The sequence below is a fragment of the Pseudorasbora parva genome, chromosome 18, assembly GCF_024679245.1.
Source record: "Pseudorasbora parva isolate DD20220531a chromosome 18, ASM2467924v1, whole genome shotgun sequence".
NCBI classification, from domain to species: domain Eukaryota; kingdom Metazoa; phylum Chordata; class Actinopteri; order Cypriniformes; family Gobionidae; genus Pseudorasbora; species Pseudorasbora parva.
This window is the reverse complement of record NC_090189.1, coordinates 25,924,319-25,944,787: the sequence shown is the minus strand read 5'-3', so window position 1 is coordinate 25,944,787 and position 20,469 is coordinate 25,924,319. Positions and strand designations below refer to the sequence as shown.

At 35.9% G+C, this 20,469-nt stretch overlaps 3 protein-coding genes across 3 annotated transcripts in view; all 3 read left to right on the top strand.

Annotated features, from left to right (window-relative positions):
* afap1l1b (actin filament associated protein 1-like 1b) overlaps window positions 1–664 on the top strand; it is a 28,564-nt gene extending 27,900 nt beyond the window's left edge. Inside the window, exon 19 of the mRNA XM_067423839.1 lies at window positions 93–664. Coding sequence (XP_067279940.1) covers window positions 93–119 — 27 coding nt within the window. The 3' untranslated portion in view covers window positions 120–664. The remainder of the gene's footprint in view (window positions 1–92) is intronic.
* Window positions 665–1,234: 570 nt separating this feature from the next.
* On the top strand, window positions 1,235–7,579 carry grpel2 (GrpE-like 2, mitochondrial). Its single transcript, XM_067423406.1, has 4 exons — window positions 1,235–1,384; window positions 3,038–3,197; window positions 5,729–5,810; window positions 5,910–7,579. Exons 1-4 carry the CDS (start codon window positions 1,308–1,310, stop codon window positions 6,242–6,244), a joined length of 654 nt encoding a protein of 217 aa, XP_067279507.1. The 5' UTR covers window positions 1,235–1,307; the 3' UTR covers window positions 6,245–7,579.
* Window positions 7,580–7,726: 147 nt separating this feature from the next.
* On the top strand, window positions 7,727–9,044 carry nhp2 (NHP2 ribonucleoprotein homolog (yeast)). Its single transcript, XM_067423408.1, has 4 exons — window positions 7,727–8,002; window positions 8,147–8,216; window positions 8,311–8,416; window positions 8,516–9,044. Exons 1-4 carry the CDS (start codon window positions 7,852–7,854, stop codon window positions 8,639–8,641), a joined length of 453 nt encoding a protein of 150 aa, XP_067279509.1. The 5' UTR covers window positions 7,727–7,851; the 3' UTR covers window positions 8,642–9,044.
* The last annotated feature ends 11,425 nt before the right edge of the window (window positions 9,045–20,469 follow it).

Sequence of the window (20,469 nt, the reverse complement as noted above, 5' to 3'; positions counted from 1 at the left end):
TAAATGATTGACCGAATCGCTAAATTAGATTAAATTAAACATTCAAAACTGATGCTGTTTAATTCTGTTATTCTGTATTATTTTATATTTAGGAATGGGAGTCAAAGAAAGTGATGTAATTATACTGCTGCCATCAAGAGAGTCTGAGGATCTTGGTTCCAAAGGAAATATTTAATCTGTGATCACCCTAGCTGTCCACTACACTACACTAATGCACAGGACAGTTGAACAGTTGATCATGTATTTGATGGTAGTCTGTATGTAAATAAAGATGAATGTTAAATAAAACTTGCATGAGGATGGCAAGGATAAGGGAATGTTCAGGAAGCAGTGTTTTATAAACATATATCTGTTTAATATAAATGTTTAAAAAGGTGCCTGAATTCTGTGAAATAGTGTTGTTTCGCTTCTTATTGTATAATGCCACAGGATTCTGATTGTGGTTTCCCTGCTGATTTGTTTGTGCAGTCCTGAGATACAATGTTAATATCTCCCTCTTTTATGTGTTATGTGAAACTCAAAGGACCCCCCCCCCCCCTTTTTTTTTTAATACTAGGGCACTTAATGTACAAGATTTATTTATTTCTACTTTGTACATAAAACCATTTGAAAGACAACAATCATTGTTTTTGTGTTTTTTCCCTCTGCAATATATTGATAACTGTAATAAATGTGTTTTCAAAAAAATATTTGTTGGAGTTTTATTTATAGAAGAAATACTTTTATATATTAATGGTGGATAAAATCAACTACAATAGGCTTTGCTTCTGAAATCAGTGAATTAATTCACTGACAATTTATCGAGCAGATTCAGGGTTGTCCACCGGGAATCCATGAAGTTAGGCTACTGCACTGCAGGGGAGTTTTCCTTAAAATACATTCTACGTCTATTTTCAGTGTGGATAACGTGGAGAGTTAATATTATTAATGCTTTTTGACACTGTGCTACGAATAAAGTCGACCACGTTATATTAGGGGATCTCTGAGTTGGCTGTTTGTCTGGGTGGGTGGTCCTTGCCATGCCTGGGGCACAAAAGAATTACAACCCCCTGAAGCAGAGTTGTGTTAAATGATTCAATCAGTCGTTTGGAGTACCGAAGGAAAAAACAACAACACCTGTCTGATTTAATGGTTTTACGATACGATATAATTGACCGTAGTTGTAGGATTGCAGTTTTTTGCAGCACCAGTAACGTGAGATTCATTTTTAGAGTTGTTTTAGTGAATCGACTCGCTGATACTGAACAGTGACTCGTCGAGCAGGTCACGCGCGCACGTCCCAACCACCCACAGACGCTACTGAGGAAATGGCCGTGCGCTTTCTGAACGCTACGAGAAGATATCCCATCGATTTGTGCAGGTTAACACCAAGCGCGGTCACCAGGTAAAACATGATTTATAGATTAATATTTAGACTAATGTAAACATAATACGAGAAATAGAAGGTTTCGATCACACTATCGCCAGTTAAACCGTTTAAAAAGTGTTGTGGGGGGAAGCGTCGCTGCTAGCCGGCTAACGTTAACGAGAGAGTTTACGTTAACGGTTTAGTGGGACTCAAACCTTAATGTGATCAATGAATACAACCAAGAATGTTTTAAATTTGGTCAGAAAGGACGAACACGTCGACCATTTGTCATTTTGTAGTTTAATTTATGTTTAGCAAGAATACTTCATCAATCACATCTGTCAGCTTTAATATCACATCTGTCTCTCTGTTTTTTTTACTTTAAAATGTTTTGGCCTTCTGACGGGCAATGAAATGTAACAATGCTATATATATATATATATATATATATATATATATATATATATATATATATATATATATATATATATATATGTATATATATGTGTGTGTGTGTGTGTAATGAACGTTACATTGGCAATATTTTTCATTTCAAGGTTTGTTTTCGTAACTTTACTTTCCCTTTTGTACGTTAAGTTAATCATCAATCCTAGGGCTCATTTACTTTCACAATTATTAATGTTTAATGGAGTAAGTTAAACGTGTAATTACTCGAAATGATTGATGGGTTTTATTGCATTCCTGTGGATTCTCTTTGTTCGCGGTACATACCGACATAATCCCACTATTGTCCAAATAAACTTTAGCCACCTTTGATCCTTTTGATCAAATTGAACCCGCATTAAAAATTCAAGAACGTACATCACCCCCACCCCGTTTCCCATTTTTTTAAAAAAAAATGCATTTAATAGATACTGTGTACACTAAAATATGAAATAACTTGAAATGAATGATTGCTTGAACTGATAAATTGTATGTATATGTAAGTTCTGTAGTTGTACCACCTGAGATGGAAAGTGTGCATACTTAAAATAGTTTTCTTCAAGTCTGTTTGTTTATTCAGTTGCTCCACTGACATTTTGTGGGGTTAAATATAGCAAAATATTTATTATTTAAATGTACTTCAATTAATGTACTCAAACTAAATAGGTTTTATAGAATATAGTGATACGTCATGAATTAATTTTAAAATGACATAATGCACTTCGACATCATGTCATTTTAATTTAGTTAAATCATACCAGTACAACTAAATTATTTATAAGTCATGGGAGTGAATTCATAATTTTTTTGTTTTGTTTTTACCATGCATGTCTTGTGTGGAGCTCTTAATTCTGTTACATTATTGTACATTAAATTAAATTTAAGTTTAAGTTTAAGGTGAAAAAAAAATCCAATATTCACCAAAAAACCTTTTATTCTGCCATAGAGAACTGTGTGATTTTGGCAATGTAAAATATTTTGGGATAATATATATATGATATATGATGTGTTGTTTCTTGTAATATTACTTTGGCAATCAGATATGTTTATGCTAAAATAAACATGTTACATAAGTATTGCAGTATTGTGTTCAGCTTCAGCATAATGCTGAATACGAGTCTTTTAACTGTGGTGTAAAAGAGGGATTTTGATATACGTGCTTTAGAAGCTGCCTAATATAAAATACATTTTAAATTTAGATGCAGTGATCATGCTGAGGAATTTATTTATTTTTCTTTCCTCCAGGTCCGTTGTAGGGCTCTTCAGCACTGCGGCGGAACAGCGTAGTCCTGGTGACGACTGCCATGGTGACGATGGAGATGATGACAACAGTCACTCTGTGACACTTGTCAGGACGTTGGAGTTGAGAGCTAGAAAACTGGAGGAGCAGGTTCACGACCTTACAGTAAGTTCACATTGTTGTTTTTTTTATTTAATTTAATTTAATTCTCCTGAGTGACTAAACTAAAACACACACTAAACACAAAAACATGACAAGGTTGACTAAATATGATAAAAATTAAAAAGTACTTTAGTATTAGTCCTGTCAAGAGTAATATTTCGTTTTTTTTAAATCATATTTAGTCAACTTACCTCCAGATAAACAGACCAGGCTTAACGTAGTCAGACTAAAATGTATTTTTGAGCTGTTTTAACTGAAAGCACCTTATACTAACAAATCTTAAAATCACTCTCATTGTTTTGTCTTAAGACCCACACCAGTAATGTTTTTTCTAAGGCATGATAATAAAAGCTACTAAAATATCCTAATTGAACTAGGGCCTAATCCTGGCTCAGCCTAAACCCTGTCTGTGAAACCGGGCCTATAAATGTCTAGGAATTTATTTTTAATCAATGAAAACTATGAACACATTTTCATCATGCTGCATAATGGTTATCGTATCAGGCAGTTTATCATATTAATTAACACACTACATAATGAAAACTGGCAAAACAAACTTGTCATAAATTAAAGCAGTAAATTCCTAGTAATATTTCTAAATTATATTTATTTTGTTCTGGTAAAACAACGGCAAAAAAGACTGTATTATTGTCACACAGAGGTTGCATAAGTGCATTTATTCAGTGACCACATTTGCAAATATAGTCGAGATCATGTTTGGATTTATTACAGTTTATCACTGAGAATGTGACAGAACAGACTAGTTGAATGACACTACCATTTAAAGGGGTGGTTGCATACGATTTCACTTTTTTAACTTTAGTTAGTGTGTAATATTGCTGCTTGCGCTGAAAGTTCAATGCAAACGGAAATATTGTCTTTTAAAGTTATGGCAGTTTATTGCCTACAAAAACGCCGGTTTGGACTACAACAAGCTTCTTCCCGGGTTGGTGACATCATAAACCCTTGCTAGTCACAGCAGATGTGACTTCTGCCCGTAATGGTAAGGGTGTGGCGTTTCCGGACAACCTGTGCTTGGCACTTCAGCCAATAAAAATACATGAAACTACATTTGGCCATCTAACCAATCTAAGCCCATTGCGTTTTTCGGAGGGATGGGCTTAATAGAAGCAGGAAGCAAACGAGCCGTTCAAAGGACAGTGGAGACTGCGGTGTGGAATAAAGGTAAAATATAAGAAAAATACGGCTTTAAAATAAAAAATAAGTATCAAGACATGTTATACTGCTCACCATAATCAAAACCAAGCAGAAATGGAAGCACCCCTTTAAGCAGAATATCTCAAATGAGATTGCTGAACTCCAGCTTACTTGTTTGACTGTGTCTACATTAGAGGATGGAGGGTTCGGACAGATATTTAGAAATAACGTTCAGGTTCGGGTCGGGCTCGGTCACATCAGCGCGATAAGGCATTGAACCTTTTAAATTTAAAACTGCTTATTATGCAAGTAGCCAATGGGCCTGTTTAACTTGATGCAATGGTTTGTTTTTGTTTTTAAAATAAATGTAAAATATTACCCTAACATCCATCTTCCTGCATGCGGAAATTTGTTTATGTCGCCGTGACAACAACGCGCAACACATGCTTGCATATTGCCCGCAGCATCCTTGTCATTCCAGTGAGCGCAACTTCAGCGCTGCTGGCAGCAGGACAGCCTTGAAGCCATCCACAGTTGATGCAATCCTTTTTCTGCATAAAACCTCGATTAGCCTAAACTTTGATGGATAGATTATGTAAATAGATCCCATGTTGCAGTTTAGGAACCATACAGTTTGAGAAAATTGGTAAGATGACGTTCATTTCAATAAGCATTTCAATTGTGTTATGTTAATGTTTTGTTCTGTTAGCTTGGGCCATTTTTAGCAGACCTTTGTTCATTTAATTTCAGTTGGCTATTTGATTGGGCTCTGTGTAACGTTTGCTGCCCCATGCGCGTGCTGATGCGCTCGTCTGTAAACATTTCAGAATGCCTTCCTACAGTTGCTTAATAAAAGCGGGCTTTCCACACAAACAAACGTACATGTCAATAGTAACCTAGGGTCGGGCTCGGACATAAATATTTTAATGCCTGTCGGGCTCGGGTCGGGTTCGGTTACTGCTCTGTCGGACGCGGGCCGGGCTCGGACAGAAAAATGCGGCCCGATCCGCACTCTAGTCTACATTGGCTCTTCTTCCGCAGTGTGGAGAGAGCGCTTGCACAAGATTACCAGATTGCAACGATTAAGTAAAACACTGGATGGAAAATGTATCCTTTTAAGGGAATGGCTCTGATTGGGGGATTTACCTTTGTGTTGTCTTGTCTTAGTCATGGAGGGGGAAAAAAGGTTGTCAACAAACATTTTTTTATCATAGATTTCATCAACAAAATTAACAATAATTGTTGTAAATAAATTGTATACGCCTATCTGTATTATTTTTGCCATCAGGTTTAATCAATGTTGTATCTGCAGTTTGGTTGTTGTTGTTTTTTCATTTTTGCTTTTGGCATTTGTTAATTGAAAACTCTTTTCACAGGAGAGATACAAACGAGCCGTAGCTGACTCGGACAATGTTCGAAGAAGAACACAGAAATTTGTAGAGGACGCCAAAATATTTGGTAACCTCCTTTAATTTAGCTACACACATTGCTGATATGTCATCGCATATAACAGCACATTGCTCTAGCAGTTTTGTATTAAAAGTTATGCTCCTGCAGGGATTCAGAGTTTCTGCCGTGACATTGTGGAGGTGGCAGACCTGTTGGAGAAGAGCTCAGAAGTCGAGGAGAGAGATGGAGTGCAGCAGCTGACACAATACCTGGCACACATACAGGGGCGGCTGCAGGGCGTCTTCACCAAGCATGGACTGGAGAAGATGAGCCCTGTGGGTGCCGCCTACGACCCTTATCAGCATGAAATAGTCTGCCATACTCCAGCAGAGGGAGTGGAGCCCGGCACCATAGCTGTGGTGAAGCAAGACGGTTACATGTTGCATGGACGTACTATTCGCCATGCCCATGTGGGTATTGCTGTGAAGACACAGGAGCAGTGACAGGGCCTTGGTTCAGTCCTCTCTTGCTTATTTTTTTACACTCTTAGTATCTCTAGACAACTACACATTTGACTTACTCTTTAAAGTAATGGTTATTTATGTCTTTGTAAATGTTGCATTGTTTTTCTAACCTGTAATCTACACAGATTAATTAGGCATTTTTATTTGTGTTTTAGTTTTGTCTTGAACCCTGATTTACAGAATGTCAAATGCCCATTTAATGTTTGTAAAGCTGAATTCTTGAATCGTGGTGTTAAATTGACCCGGAAAAATGCACTTTACACCCTTGTCGTGGTGGTTTCTGCAAGTGATTAATAGTTGACAGTAATGACTTCTATTAGAAAGTTACTACCACATTATAATAATGATCTATATGTTTAACACTAGTTAATGAAGTAGGCATCATAAAACAGTCATGTTTACAACATTAATTAATGTTAATTTAAAAATAGACTATTCATTCTTCATGTGAATTCATTATGCATCATTTTAATGTTAAAGAATGGTTCACCCAAAAATGAAAACTCATTTACTCACCCTCAAGTTGTTTCAGACCTGTATGAGTTTCTTCAGCTAAAGACAAAAGAAGATATTTTAAAGAATGTCAGTAACCAAACAGTTGATGCACCCCATTGACTTCCATAGTAGGGAAAATACTATGGAAGTCAATGGGGTGCATCAACTGTTTATCCCCTTATTCTCCAAAATATCTAATTTCAGCAGAAGAAGGAAATTCTTGAGGGTCAGTAAATAATATATAAAAATTATATTATATTAATTTTGGGGTTAACTATCCCTTTAACGCAATATTAACAAATGCAGTAAACGTGTTGGTTAGTTAATGTTAACACAGTCCATTATTGTAAATATTTTTTTTTGTTTTCTTTTTGTTTTTTCTTAGAGAAGCCTACAATTGTAAATTATTACAGTCTGGTGGGGTTAAATAATTTTGATTGCAACTGTTTTTCCAACCCATACATGCATTCACTTAGAAAGTCATTGGCTGTTGTTGAATGTGTAAAGTAAGTGTTATAGGCCACCATTACCCAAAAACAAATGCTAGAAGTCTTTTCTTTTTGAGGGCAGATATATATATATATGTGTCCAAAGTGAAATTGAAACTGTTTTTTTGGGAGATGACGTTAACAAAAATATTTATGTATTTATTTTGCCCTGATAGTTTCCTTTTTTGGAACTAAGAAGAAACTGTAAGCTATTTTCATTTAAACTAATGTTTTTGCAGATGTATTCTTTGTAAATGTTGAAAACGAGCAGTTTTGAGTGTATGTGTGCGAGGCCGAGGCGTTGACTGAATAAAATCTTTTCATTTGTTCATTCTCTAATGTTTTTGCAGATGTATTCTTTGTAAATGTTGAAAACGAGCAGTTTTGAGTGTATGTGTGCGAGGCCGAGGCGTTGACTGAATAAAATCTTTTCATTTGTTCATTCTCTGCACTAGGGGTCAGTGTTTCCAAACGAACTCTCAGTACATAACGTCGAAATAGTGTGGCGAAAAAACACCGGAAATACGTTCAGATTCACCGCACGTGTTCATTCTACTGCAACAGAAAATCACTCTTAGTGATAACTCACATATTTAGCAAAAAATGACAAAGGTAAAGAAGGAGAAAACAGGCGAAGAGGAGACCGGGGGAACGGAGAAATCGTATCAAGAATTAATAGCTAATATAAATCCCATCGCAAACCCGCTTGCATCGCGTAAACTAAGCAAGAAGCTCTACAAATGCGTCAAGAAAGGTAAATATGTTTCCCCCCACTCACGATAATCGTTAAATATAGCACTCTTGGGTCTGAATTAAAGTATACACTTAATACGGTTGCAGTTGTATTGTTTAAGAGCGACACGTGGTTGTAGTCAAGTTAGTCATTGTTTTTTCACAGCTGCTAAAGTCAAACAGATCCGACGAGGAGTAAAAGAGGTACAGAAGTTCATCAACAAAGGGGAGACTGGGTAAGATGGTTTATTTTCCTCATGTTTTAATATCATGGTCACTGGTCCACAATACGTGTGTTGTTTTTAAGCACCATTTTCTCTCATCTTTCAGTATTGTGATATTTGCTGGAGACACACTTCCCATCGAGGTGTATTGCCACCTACCAATCATGTGTGAAGACCGAAACATGCCCTATGCTTATGTTCCATCTAAAGTTGTAAGTTTAGAAGTGTATATAATATTATATTTCCCTTTGCGAATAAAATGTAATGTACAGAGTGACAATACTCATGTGTTTGTATTCCTCTGTTTATAGGATTTAGGCTCGTCAGCTGGATCCAAAAGGCCAACCTGTGTTATCATGGTCAAACCGCATGATGATTATAAAGAAGCCTATGATGAGTGCCTGGAGGAAGTCACATCTCTGCCTAAACCAATCTGAGGACACTGGACTTGATATATTCATATTCAATCATTCTATTAAAAATAAAATACAATGTCAAATGGTTGTGGGTGACTTTGCATGGTGTAAATGGTGTAAAAACACCAGTGCATCTTTAAAGTAATGTAAAGACTCAACCCAGTTCTGTATAGCTGTTTTCTTTGTGGACTTCTTCATTTGTAGAAGGGAGCACAAATGTATGATAGCTGTTAACATGATTTTGTTTAAATGAAGCTCCAGTTCATGTCTCCAGACTGCATGAAGCTTTATTCAGCCTGTTGTTTTTATCAGTATTTGACACTGTTTATCTTTGTAATGCTTTCTCTATTGACTGTATTTGATTTTGGGGCAGTGAACCTCAGAGAGCTTGGAGATATTGAAATAAAACTTTTTTTGTACTGTTGTTTTCACATTGTTACTTTGGACACTATTTTAGGTGTTTGAAATCCAATGATGCTTGACTTTGAAGAATATGAAATTATAAAATGTATGTAGCATAGAATTGCCATACATGTGCATTCTGGATGACTACATTGGTGGCCTTATTCAATTTGCATGTGTTTGTATAGTGCTTTCCACAATACATTGTTTTTCATAGCAGCTTTACAGATAATAATACCCATGCCTGGATTACAATTTAGAGTAATTTGTTATCAGAGCCTCCTGTGTACATGTCCATATGTCAGCCATCTAGTTCTAAAATAATACGACTCATGCAGTTAGCCAATATCTATTCTAACAAAGAACAATATTTGATGAAAAAAATAAGTTTTTTCTCGATTGCTAAGACGTTTCTTGACAGCTGCTCTTCTTTTCTCTAAACGGTGAACACAAAACCCCAATTCAAGCTACATTCACAAAACCTCCGACTCTGCTTGCAAAACCAACCTTTCCCCTTAAAACAATTCAATCTACTCAAAATGGAACAACATTTTGAAACTGAATCACCATGCAGCACGGGTGCATCACAATGATAATGTGTAGGCAAGCTGTGTCTAAACAGGTGAAAAGTGCTTATGGGTTTGCCAAAAGAGTGATTGATTCAATCAGTGGATTCAGGCAACTGAGCATTTTGTTCAGACAATAGGGTTTGGTGTTTTAGCAATTGAGAAAAACTGTAAGACACATTTGAGTAATTCTGTGTGCATAAAGTTAATGAGAAATAAAAACATTTTCTAAACATTTGTGTTATAAATTATTCAACCCAAAAAGTTAAATTGTGCAGAATCTTTTATTCTTTATAACCTGCAATACATGCTGCCTGTAAGCGCTTAGAATCCCCTGTTACCTCTCTACTGCAATCTCGGCCTATTCCTCACTGATAATCTTTGTTTTTTATGTTATCACTGCTTTCTACAACTGATCCCTGAATCAATATTTAAATATTGATCATTGATTATCAAGCTCCAGTCTCTGCAACAAAGCCCTCACCGTCTTTGCCAAAATAGCTTGATACTTTTAAGATTTCATAATATGCTGCATACAGTCAAGATTTTTTTTTTACTTTCTGTAACAGCAAAGCTCCCAAAGTCCTGGGTTACAGGACTGGACTGCCTTCATGACTTTGGAGATGATGGTCTTCTGCTCATATGCATTGTCTTTATTTATATAGCGCTTTTACAATCACGATTGTGTCAAAGCAGCTTCACAGTGTCAAACAGGATAATATTGTGACAAAATTAGATTTGGCTGTACAGTCGTACTGGAGAAAACAGTGGTGTTATCAGCTTATTTTAATTTATCATATAGCAACAATGTTGGCAGATCAGTATTTAAGTTTATAGAATTAAATAAGACCTAATTCATACATTTTATTTGTATGTTAAGTTGAATAACTTTAATCATATTTTTAGTGTCCCCAACTGAGCAAACAAAGCCAAAGGCGACATGGGCAAGGAACCAAAACTCCATCAGGGCGTGATGGAGAAAAATAAACCTTGGGAGAAACCAGACTCATTCGGGGTGCCAGTTCTCCTCTGGCCTATTAACACACCGTGTAAGATTATTATTCTGGCAACCTTACAGGTCAGAAATCATATTAGATTGGAATATTCAAAATTTCAGGGTATCACGGAAGAGACCGATTTATTTGGAAATAAATGATGGGATGGGGCGTCGATTACACAAGAGTATGAATACACGAAAGATCGGAATTATTGCGCCGAAGACGGGTTTTGAGCATGTCGTGCCAGTGAGGCAAATTCAGAGGAGACACCGATGGACACGGCTCAGCAGACACTCCAGGATGAGCTGGTCATGTCCAGGCAGGTCCACCATCCGATCCGGACAGGGCCCAGATCCGGGATAAACCTCGGGATAAACAGAGAGACTAACATTAGCGTAGATGTCACTCTTTTTATGATGTAACGAGTACATCAGGTGTTATGGGAAGTGTTCCCGGTTCCGGCTGACCTAGTTAATGCAGCCTAACAATCAGTCAATTGATCTGAATAATGAAAGTTAAAAATGTTCTATGTGTATGCCAAAGTAAAGAGATGTGTTTTTAGTCTAGATTTAAACTGACAGAGTGTGTCTGCTTCCCGAACAATGCTAGGAAGACTATTCCACAGTTTAGGAGCTAAATAGGAAAAGGATCGACCGCCTGCAGTTGATTAAGATATTCTAGGTATTATCAACTGGCCAGAGTTTTGAGACCGCAATAGACGTGATGGAGTATAATGTGTTAAAAGCTCGCTTAAGTACCGGGGAGCTAAACTATTTAGTGCTTTGTAAGTAATAAGCAAGATTTTAAAATGTATGCGATGTTTAATAGGGAGCCAGTGCAATGTTGACAGAACTGGACTAATATGATCATACTTCCTGGTTCTAGTAAGAACTCGAGCTGCTGCGTTTTGGACCAGCTGGAGTTTGTTTATTAAGTGAGCAGGGCAACCACCCAGTAGAGCATTACAATAATCTAGCCTTGAGCTCATGAACGCATGCACTAACTGTTCAGCATTTTGCATTGAAAGCATGTGCCGTAATTCAGATATATTTTAAGATGATAGAATGCGGTTTTACAGATGCTAGAAACGTGGCTTTCAAATGAAAGATTGGTATCAAAGAGCACACCCAGGTTCCTCACTGACGTCGAGGGCTTGACAGAGCAGTCATCAAGTGTTAGACAGTATTCTCGGTTACTACTTGTGGAGCTTTTCTGTCCAATAATTAAAAATTCAGTTTTATCTGAATTAAGTTGCAGGAAATTACTATTCATCCAATTTTTTATATCAGCTATGCATTTCGTTAATCTTGTGAATTGGTAGGTTTCGTCAGGGCGTGAAGAAATATAGAGCTGAGTATCGTCAGCATAACAATTAAAACTAACGTCATGCTTCCTAATGATATCTCCCAGTGGTAACATATACAGGGTGAAAAGAACAGTCCTAACACTGAGCCTTGCACTACTCCATACTGAACTTGTGATCGGTGTGACATCTCTTCATTTACTGCTACAAACTGATAATGGTCAGATAAGTACGATTTAAACCATGCCAAAGCAGTTCCACTAACGCCAACATAATTTTCGATTCTATTCAGAAGAATATTGTGATCGATAGTATCAAATGCAGCGCTAAGATCGAGTAACACTAATAGAGAGATACAACCACGATCAGATGATAAGAGTAAATCATTTGTAACTCTAATGAGAGCCATCTCAGTACTATGATACGGTCTAAATCCTGACTGGAAATCCTCACATATACCATTTCTTTCTAAATAGGAACATAATTTTGAAGACACAGCCTTTTCTAGTATTTTTGATAGAAACGGTAGATTCGAGATTGGCCTGTAATTGACTAATTCTTTAGGATCAAGTTGCGTTTTTTTGGTTGTTTAATTATAGCCAACTTAAAAGTTTTTGGTACATATCCTAATGTCAAAGATGAATTAATGATATTAAGCAGAGGATCTATGACCTCTGGAAGTATCTCTTTTAATAGCCTAGTCGGTAGGGTCAAGCATACATGTTGTTGATTTTGATGATTTTACAAGTTTAGCCAATTCTTCTCCTCCTATTGTAGTGAATAAGTGTAATTTTTCCTCAGAGACACTACAATGCTCTGTCTGAAGTGATACTGTAATAGACGGCTGCATGGTTATAATTTTATTCCTAATATTATCAATCTTACTAGTAAAGAAGTTCATAAAGTCATTACTGCTGTGTTGTTTACAAACATCAGAAGCTGAAGCTTTATTTTTTGATAATTTAGCCACTGTATCGAATAAATACTTAGGGTTGTGTTTGTTTTCTTCTAAAAGAGTTGAGAAATAAGCAGATCTAGCAGTTTTTATGGCCTTTCTGTATGCAATCATGCTCTCTTTCCACAAATTGCGAAAAACCTCCAGTTTTGTTTTCTTCCAGCTGCGCTCCATTTTTCTGGCTGCTGTTTTAAGGGCCCGAGTGTGCTCGTTGTACCACGGCGTTGGATTATTTGCTTTAATCTTCTTTAAGCGCCGGGGAGCAACTAAGTCTAAAGTGCTAGTAAAGAGAGAGTCAATAGTTTCTGTTGCAGCATCAAGTTCCTCTTGGCTATCTGTAATGCTGAGGAGATGGAACTGATGAGGAAGATTATGTACAAAGCAATCTTTAGTCGCAGCGGTTATCGTCCTGCCATATTTGAAGCGAGGGGATGGCTTTGCAGCCTTAGGTAAATTAAGTATACATGATATTAGGTAATGATCCGAGATGTCATCGCTCTGCTGCAGAATTTTAACAGTATCAACATTTGTTCCATGTGACATTATTAGATCTAAAGTATGATTAAGGTGATGAGTGGGTCCCGATACGTGTTGTCTAACTCCAATAGAGTTTAGAATGTCTCTAAATGCCAATCCCAATGCGTCTTTTTCATTGTCTACGTGGATATTAAAATCCCCAACAATTAGTACTTTATCTACAGCTAATACTAACTCCGATACAAAACCAGTAAATTCTCTGATAAAGTCTGTATTGTGCCATATGATATCACTCCATAAAACATTCTCCACAAGTATATCCAAAGGAATTTTACTATTTTAAAGTCAGCCTGTTCTCCTTGGGCAAGAGTGGCATTCGGCATGATGTCCCGACATGAAGGCCATGCTATAGTTTTGTACTCTGCACTGAAATGTGTTTTCCTTCTTTCATCAGGTCATCTTGCAAGTCTTCGGCAGTAAATGGAAGGTTTTTCTCAGTTGCTCTGATCAAACATTTTATTCTCCGAAATGATATTGTGCTTTTTCTTCAAACCCATGGTTTTCTGGTACAACACATTTTAAACTTCTGAATGCTGCCAGCTGAGTCTCTAGGAACATTCAGTGTTTTGGATCTTCTTGTAGGCTACTTATAGACTTTCTAATGAAATAAAGCAATTTGTTCTCTATATCTTTTGTTAGAGCTCTTTTGGTTTGGCCATATTTGCTACTCAGCTTGCTTTAGCATACTCATGAGCTAAAATCAACAGCACAAGCTAATTCAATTTTGTTATAGAGTTTCTAAAGGCTTAATTGTGTTTTAACAAATGTTGTAACATACCATACAAATGTGAGTTAAAAACAGCAGCGTTGAATAGTGATTGAATTATGACAGCTTACAAAAGAATCCTGTGGATACAAAAGAATCCAGCATTATATTATATTGACATTTGCCACTAAACTATTATAGATACTTACATTATTTTTCTATAGACAGTGTTAGAATGCGGTTTTCCGGTTTCATAGAGAGAATTTTGTCGCTTGTGTGAGTCATGTTTGCGGTCCAAATAGCTCAATATGAGAGGCAATGTGAAACGCGATTAAACGTCATCATTGCTCGATAAAGTGGTGGAAATAACGGATGATGGGCACAGACAGCACAGTAACAAAACAGCCATTTACAGTTACACCACCACAAGTGTAGCGTGCGAACTCAACACACCAGCAACACATCAGTTTAAATAGATCTGTGTGTGGTTTGGGTTTCAGAGATGTTTGATAGGCTAACTACATGTTCCCTATAGCAGCTACATCTATTTAATTACTTCATTTTTGAAAACAAATTGAATATACAAATTATATTAGCCTACTTCATTTTTGAAAACAAATTGAACATACAAATTATATCAATTCAATTGATATAGGCCAATATATCAATTTAAATACTTTAATTCGTTTTTATATTAGCCTATCCCTTACGCAACAAAAATATATTTCTCAATATATTAGTTGACAATATATTTCTCAATATATTAGTTGACAATATATTTCATGTGTCTCCATATATTGTGAAATTTACATGGTAATATATCATATGATATATTATATAATAATATATTATATATGCAAGTCATATATTGCAATATATGGGACAATACTGCAATTATTGCCGTTTTCATATATTGACTAAATACATATCATTATACTATTCAATATATTGCTATGTATATTGAAATATATCCTACAATATATGAAATTATATATTGGAAGAGTCATTGTATATATATGTAAATATATATGTAAAAATATATGAGATAATATACCTCAATGTACTGGATAATATAATCAGATTTATATGGGAACATATGTCTTAAATATATTGATTTATATTACATAGTATATAATTATCATATATATTGTATACATGGTAAATATGAAATAATCTAATGTACACTGTCTGTCATATATTTTAAAATATAACAGATTAAAATATAATATAGAAATTAGGGCCGCGACTCGATTAAAAAAATTAATCTAATTAATTAGAGGCTTTGTAATTAATTAATCGCATTTTAATTGCATATAAATATTTGACCTGAGAACAATGAGAAGTAATTTTTCACATGTATTTTTAGTATACCATTGAATAATGACTGAATACATAAGCTTAATCAACAAAATATTGTTTATTTATTTCAGTCCAGCAGACCAGTGCATGTTTGCCAGTTTAGCAAAAGCATTTTTGTGATATTTGAGGCTCAATGTGCTGCGGTGATACGCGAATTCCTTGTTGTACAGCTTGCACACAACCATGCTCTTGACGACGCTTCCATTCTTTCGTTTTTTAAAACAAAATTTCCCATCCACGGGGCCAAGCAAAGCGGTCTCATCAGCTTGTTCCATAGCTTCGTTCATGTTCACATGGTTCGTTGTTGTCGTGACTCCGGAGCGCTAGTTGGTGTTCCAGTATAATTGGTCCGTCGAAACTCATTCATTGAAAAACGTTCCGCGGTGCAAAAATAAGTGTGGTAAAAAATTTTTTTTTTTTTTTTTTTGCGTAATTAATTAACGCGTTAAAGTCACGTAATTAACGCGTTAAAGTCACGTAATTAATTAATCTTAATTAACGCGTTAAAGTCCCGGCCCTAATAGAAATATTTTCTAAATATAGAAAATATATTGAATGTCATGCACCATCATATTTTCTAAATATAGAAAATATATTGAATGTCATGCACCATCTGATTTGGGCTATTGTTAATCAACCTCTGTAAACATATGCAGGAGCTTGCTTAACTCACAAAAAATACTTTGTTTCAATAAACATACATGAAATAATTCAGTTTTGTTTGTATATCAATGTATTTTAATATATGAATCAATATATAGCAATAGGCTGTCCATCCATATATTGCTATATATTTTTAAATATATGAGGAAGTTTCTGATACATTGAAATATATTTTCTAATGTATTGCAATATAAATTCTAGTATATTGCAATATATTTTTGTTTCGTAAGGGATATTATAGGCGGTTATAATGACATTGTAAGCATAATAAAGAATTCATCTCACAAGGGGATTGTTTAGGGATCCTTGCCATTAAAATGTTTTTTAACCCTGAAAATCTTGGAAATTCATAAGCAATAAACAAACATATAAGTTTGATGGTTTAACTCTGCCTACCGCAAATAAAAACAATTTCAGTGTAACTGCATATTATATTAGGCCTAGCCTCTATTAAGCTATATGATATTTAATAATTTTATTTATTAATAAAACGTATTTATCTTTTAAAGAAGTTAACAGAATTGTAAAAAAAAAGAAAAGAAAAAATATCTCAGTCAAATTAAAATGTGCTTAAAGGAACTGTAAGAAATGTATTTCAATAAATCATAAAATGGCTTGATATGTCACCAGACATTAAGAAATCAATTTAAAATAGGCCGAATTATATCACTGACAACAGTATTCCGGCCAGGATATTGTCATTTAAAAGTTGTTGTTGCAGCCCTCAACTGATGTTGATGTTGACATGTTGTGTTGGTCTGAAGCTCCACAAGTTTAGGTGACATGGGTGTTTCTACATAATTTCATTTCACTCTGATATTAGGGATAAGTTATAACTTATGGGTAGGGTTAGGTTCAGGGTTAGAGATATTATGGGTGAATTTTCGGACAGAAAATGTGGTTCCAGGATCCACAAAATCAGGACGTGTGGTGGTTCTGGCAACAGCCTTATGTATGTCCACATGGTGGCAGTGTTGTCTATCTAGAAACTGTTCTTCCGTTAGGGGGTTATGCCTCTTAGTATTAGTAACCAAACAAACCGATCCTGTACACACTCCTCACTGAAAATCATTGTACAGTGTGCTGTATTTTGTATCAAAACATGACAAAAATCACTCATCATTCTGATATATTTACTTAAAGCTCCTGACTGAAATGGAATATGGCCATAAGTAGAGTAGGGCCTCTTTGTTTGATGAGGCAACACAGTGTGTTAGGTGTTGAAACTGATAAACAGACTCCACTGTAAATGTCTTTCATTTCTTTAGGCCCCGATTCCTGGTGCTTGTTTAGTCTGTGTTGACATCTTAAATATTTAATACAGAAATGCTCTTACTCCCATGATGTTTGTTGTTTTTTTTCTTTTGGCACATTTTACTCCCAAATCATGTATATAAGCACAAGAGAGGGGTTTCAGTCCATCCATTCCTTAAAACCAGAGAACAGGACAGGACTGCAGGCACAAGCATGGAAGACATGGATAACACAATTTTGTTTGCTTCACATTTGATCATTGTATTGGATTACGCAAGATTTTCTTGTCTCTTGAGGGATCAAGACCACAGTTAGTCCACCAGATATGATGAGGTACTTTACATCCACAGAGGAACTTCTTTGCTGGAAGAACAACAGCAATAAACTACTGACATTTTTCTGTCACAGTTGTTATGGGAAATGCAAAGGAATTATTTTTGGATGCTTGATATTTTGATGCCTGAGATTCCCATTGATGAGCTTATTATAATAGGCCTGCGTTTGTAGGACGCAGGGATTGGCTAATGCAGTGGTTCCCAACCCTAGTCCCGGAGGACTCTCAGCACTGCAGACGTCTGAAATCAAATACTCTCTTGAGTAGGTACTTATTTTGAATGAGTAATTACTTCACGGTCGCTAAAAAATTATGTTCTAAATAGTATAAGTGTGTAGTATGAATGTAATCCAGACATACTACGTCTGCCATTGTAGCTTCACTGCCATTCACAAATCCTCTCCCGTGGCCTCATGGGATAGTAAAGTGTCCATTGTATAGACCGTTTGCAAGAGAGAAACAAGCACACAGCCATCTTTAGAATTTGTGTTTAAACTTCTATTTTTGCGGTAGCTTTGTATATTTCTACGGCATCGCTAATAGTTATAATTAGCTTGTGAAGTGGATTTACTTATTGTAGAGCTAACAAAAGTTATCATGAGAGCAGATGTGATAACAAAGGTCAGTGTAAGTGTAATGTGTAAGATATAAATATTCTATGTCTTATTCCGTTGTTGAAGACGCTCAGTGAAGCTTATCCAAGCATGCCGCACAAGTTCTGAAAAGTGAAGTCTATGAGCTAAACACAGACATTTATGGTTGCAAGCCACAGACTGGACTGATTAAACCTGCTATGGTAAATCTACTATTAAATAATAGATCTACATAATATTCACATATTCATTGGGGCATAATAGCTTTACAGTTACAGCATGAAATAATTTTCAACATAATGTTTTATTTAATTATAAACATAACATTTTTAGGCCTTTCTCACATTTTTCTTGCAATTACAAGTTTATATCACATTTTTAAGGGGAAAAAAGTAAGATTTGGGGCATATAAACCTGCCTTTTTCTTCCAGCAGGAAAACATCACGTTTGTTTGCAAACACCCAAATGCTTATTCACACTTTAGAATCCCACTAGAAGTAGTAGGTCATCCAGGTACTTTTTGATAACCCTAACCTTAATTGTCCATGACTTCTCTTATAAAACGGCATTTTTTTTCAGTGTAAACTCTAGAGATAGATCTAGAAAAACTAATGTTTAAGAGTAGGGCCGGGACTTTAACGCGTTAATTAAGATTAATTAACTACGGGACTTTAACGCGTTAATTAATTACGCAAAAAAAAAAAAAAATTAATCGCACTTATTTTTGCCCCGCGGAACGTTTTTCAATGAATGAGTTTTGACGGACCGATTATACTGGAACACCAACTAGCGCTCATGAGTCACGACAACAACCATGAAAACAACAAACCATAGTGAACATGAACGAAGAAGCTGATGAGACCGTTTTGCTTAGCCCCGTGGATGGGAAATTTAGTTTTAAAAAACGAAATGATGGAAGCGTCGACAAGAGCATGGTTGTGTGCAAGCTATACAACAGGGGTATCCAAAGTCGGTCCTGGAGGGCCACTGACCTCCTGCAGAGTTTAGCTCCAGCTTGCCTCAATACACTGCTAAAGTTTCTAGTATGCCTAATAAGACCTTAATGAGCTGGTACAGGTGTGTTTAATTGGGGTTAGAGCTAAACTCAGCAGAACAGTGGCCCTCCAGGAGCAGGATTGGACACCCCTGCTATACAACAAAGAATTTGCATATCACCGCAGCACATCGAGCCTCAAATATCACAAATATGCTTTTGCTACACTTAATGGCAAACATTGCACTGGTCTGCTGGACTGAAATAAATAAACAATATTTTGTTGATTAAGCTTATGTATTCAGTCATTATTCAATGGTATACTAAAAATACATGTGAAAAATTACTTCTCATTGTTCTCAGGTAAAATATTTATATGCGATTAAAATGCGATTAATTTCGATTAATTAATTACAAAGCCTCTAATTAATTAGATTAATTTTTTTAATCGAGTCCCGGCCCTATTTAAGAGCAAATATGTTAAAGATTAGCTAGTTAGATGATAAGCTGTATTTCCACAAAAGCAGCTTATTCAGCATAGAAGACTCTCCACCATTGACATCCATTAAAAAATGATAATTAAAATTAAAAATGTCTCCCTAACCAAACACACCTGATTCAACTAATCGAAAATGTGCAGTGTTGTGTTACTCCAGGTCCAGGTTGGGAACCACTATGATAATAATCTGTGAATCTTAATGAAAAGATGGGTGGCACAGAAAGTGCATTAATGCAGAAAGAAAATATGTGACAAGGACATGCAAATGTCCTTCCTGAAAGCCACATTCCAGGCCACGTGTTCGCCTGTTTACTCCCAACAGAGGGACTGGGTCTGACATGAGTCACCTGTGTCCAGGGGGATGGTGACACAGCCAGTGCCGTCAGTTTACCAAACAAGCCTTAAAGTTCAGCCATGTTTTAGTGTACACACTTCAAAGTGTGGCCAATGTTTTAATATGGGCGAAGGAGGAAAAACAACTGAGGGAATGGAAAAATCCAAGTAATTAATTATTTTAGTCATAGAGATGTGTTATTGTTTGCCTCCATTGTACCATCACTAGTTGTTCTTGCTAAGGTAAGCATCACTAATGGCTATTTGAACAAATCCTGACACATAAGTCTTACAAATTTGGCGCTGGTTGACATTAAAATAAATAAAATAAAACAATCACCCTGCTGGAATCT

Coding starts and splice junctions, on each gene's coding strand:
- grpel2 (XM_067423406.1), top strand. CDS start 1,308: ATGGCCGTGCGCTTTCTGAACGCTACGAGAAGATATCCCATCGATTTG. Junction 3,198..5,728: donor AGCAGGTTCACGACCTTACA/GTAAGTTCACAT, acceptor CTCTTTTCACAG/GAGAGATACAAACGAGCCGT. Junction 5,811..5,909: donor AGAGGACGCCAAAATATTTG/GTAACCTCCTTT, acceptor ATGCTCCTGCAG/GGATTCAGAGTTTCTGCCGT.
- nhp2 (XM_067423408.1), top strand. CDS start 7,852: ATGACAAAGGTAAAGAAGGAGAAAACAGGCGAAGAGGAGACCGGGGGA. Junction 8,003..8,146: donor CTACAAATGCGTCAAGAAAG/GTAAATATGTTT, acceptor GTTTTTTCACAG/CTGCTAAAGTCAAACAGATC. Junction 8,217..8,310: donor ATCAACAAAGGGGAGACTGG/GTAAGATGGTTT, acceptor CTCATCTTTCAG/TATTGTGATATTTGCTGGAG.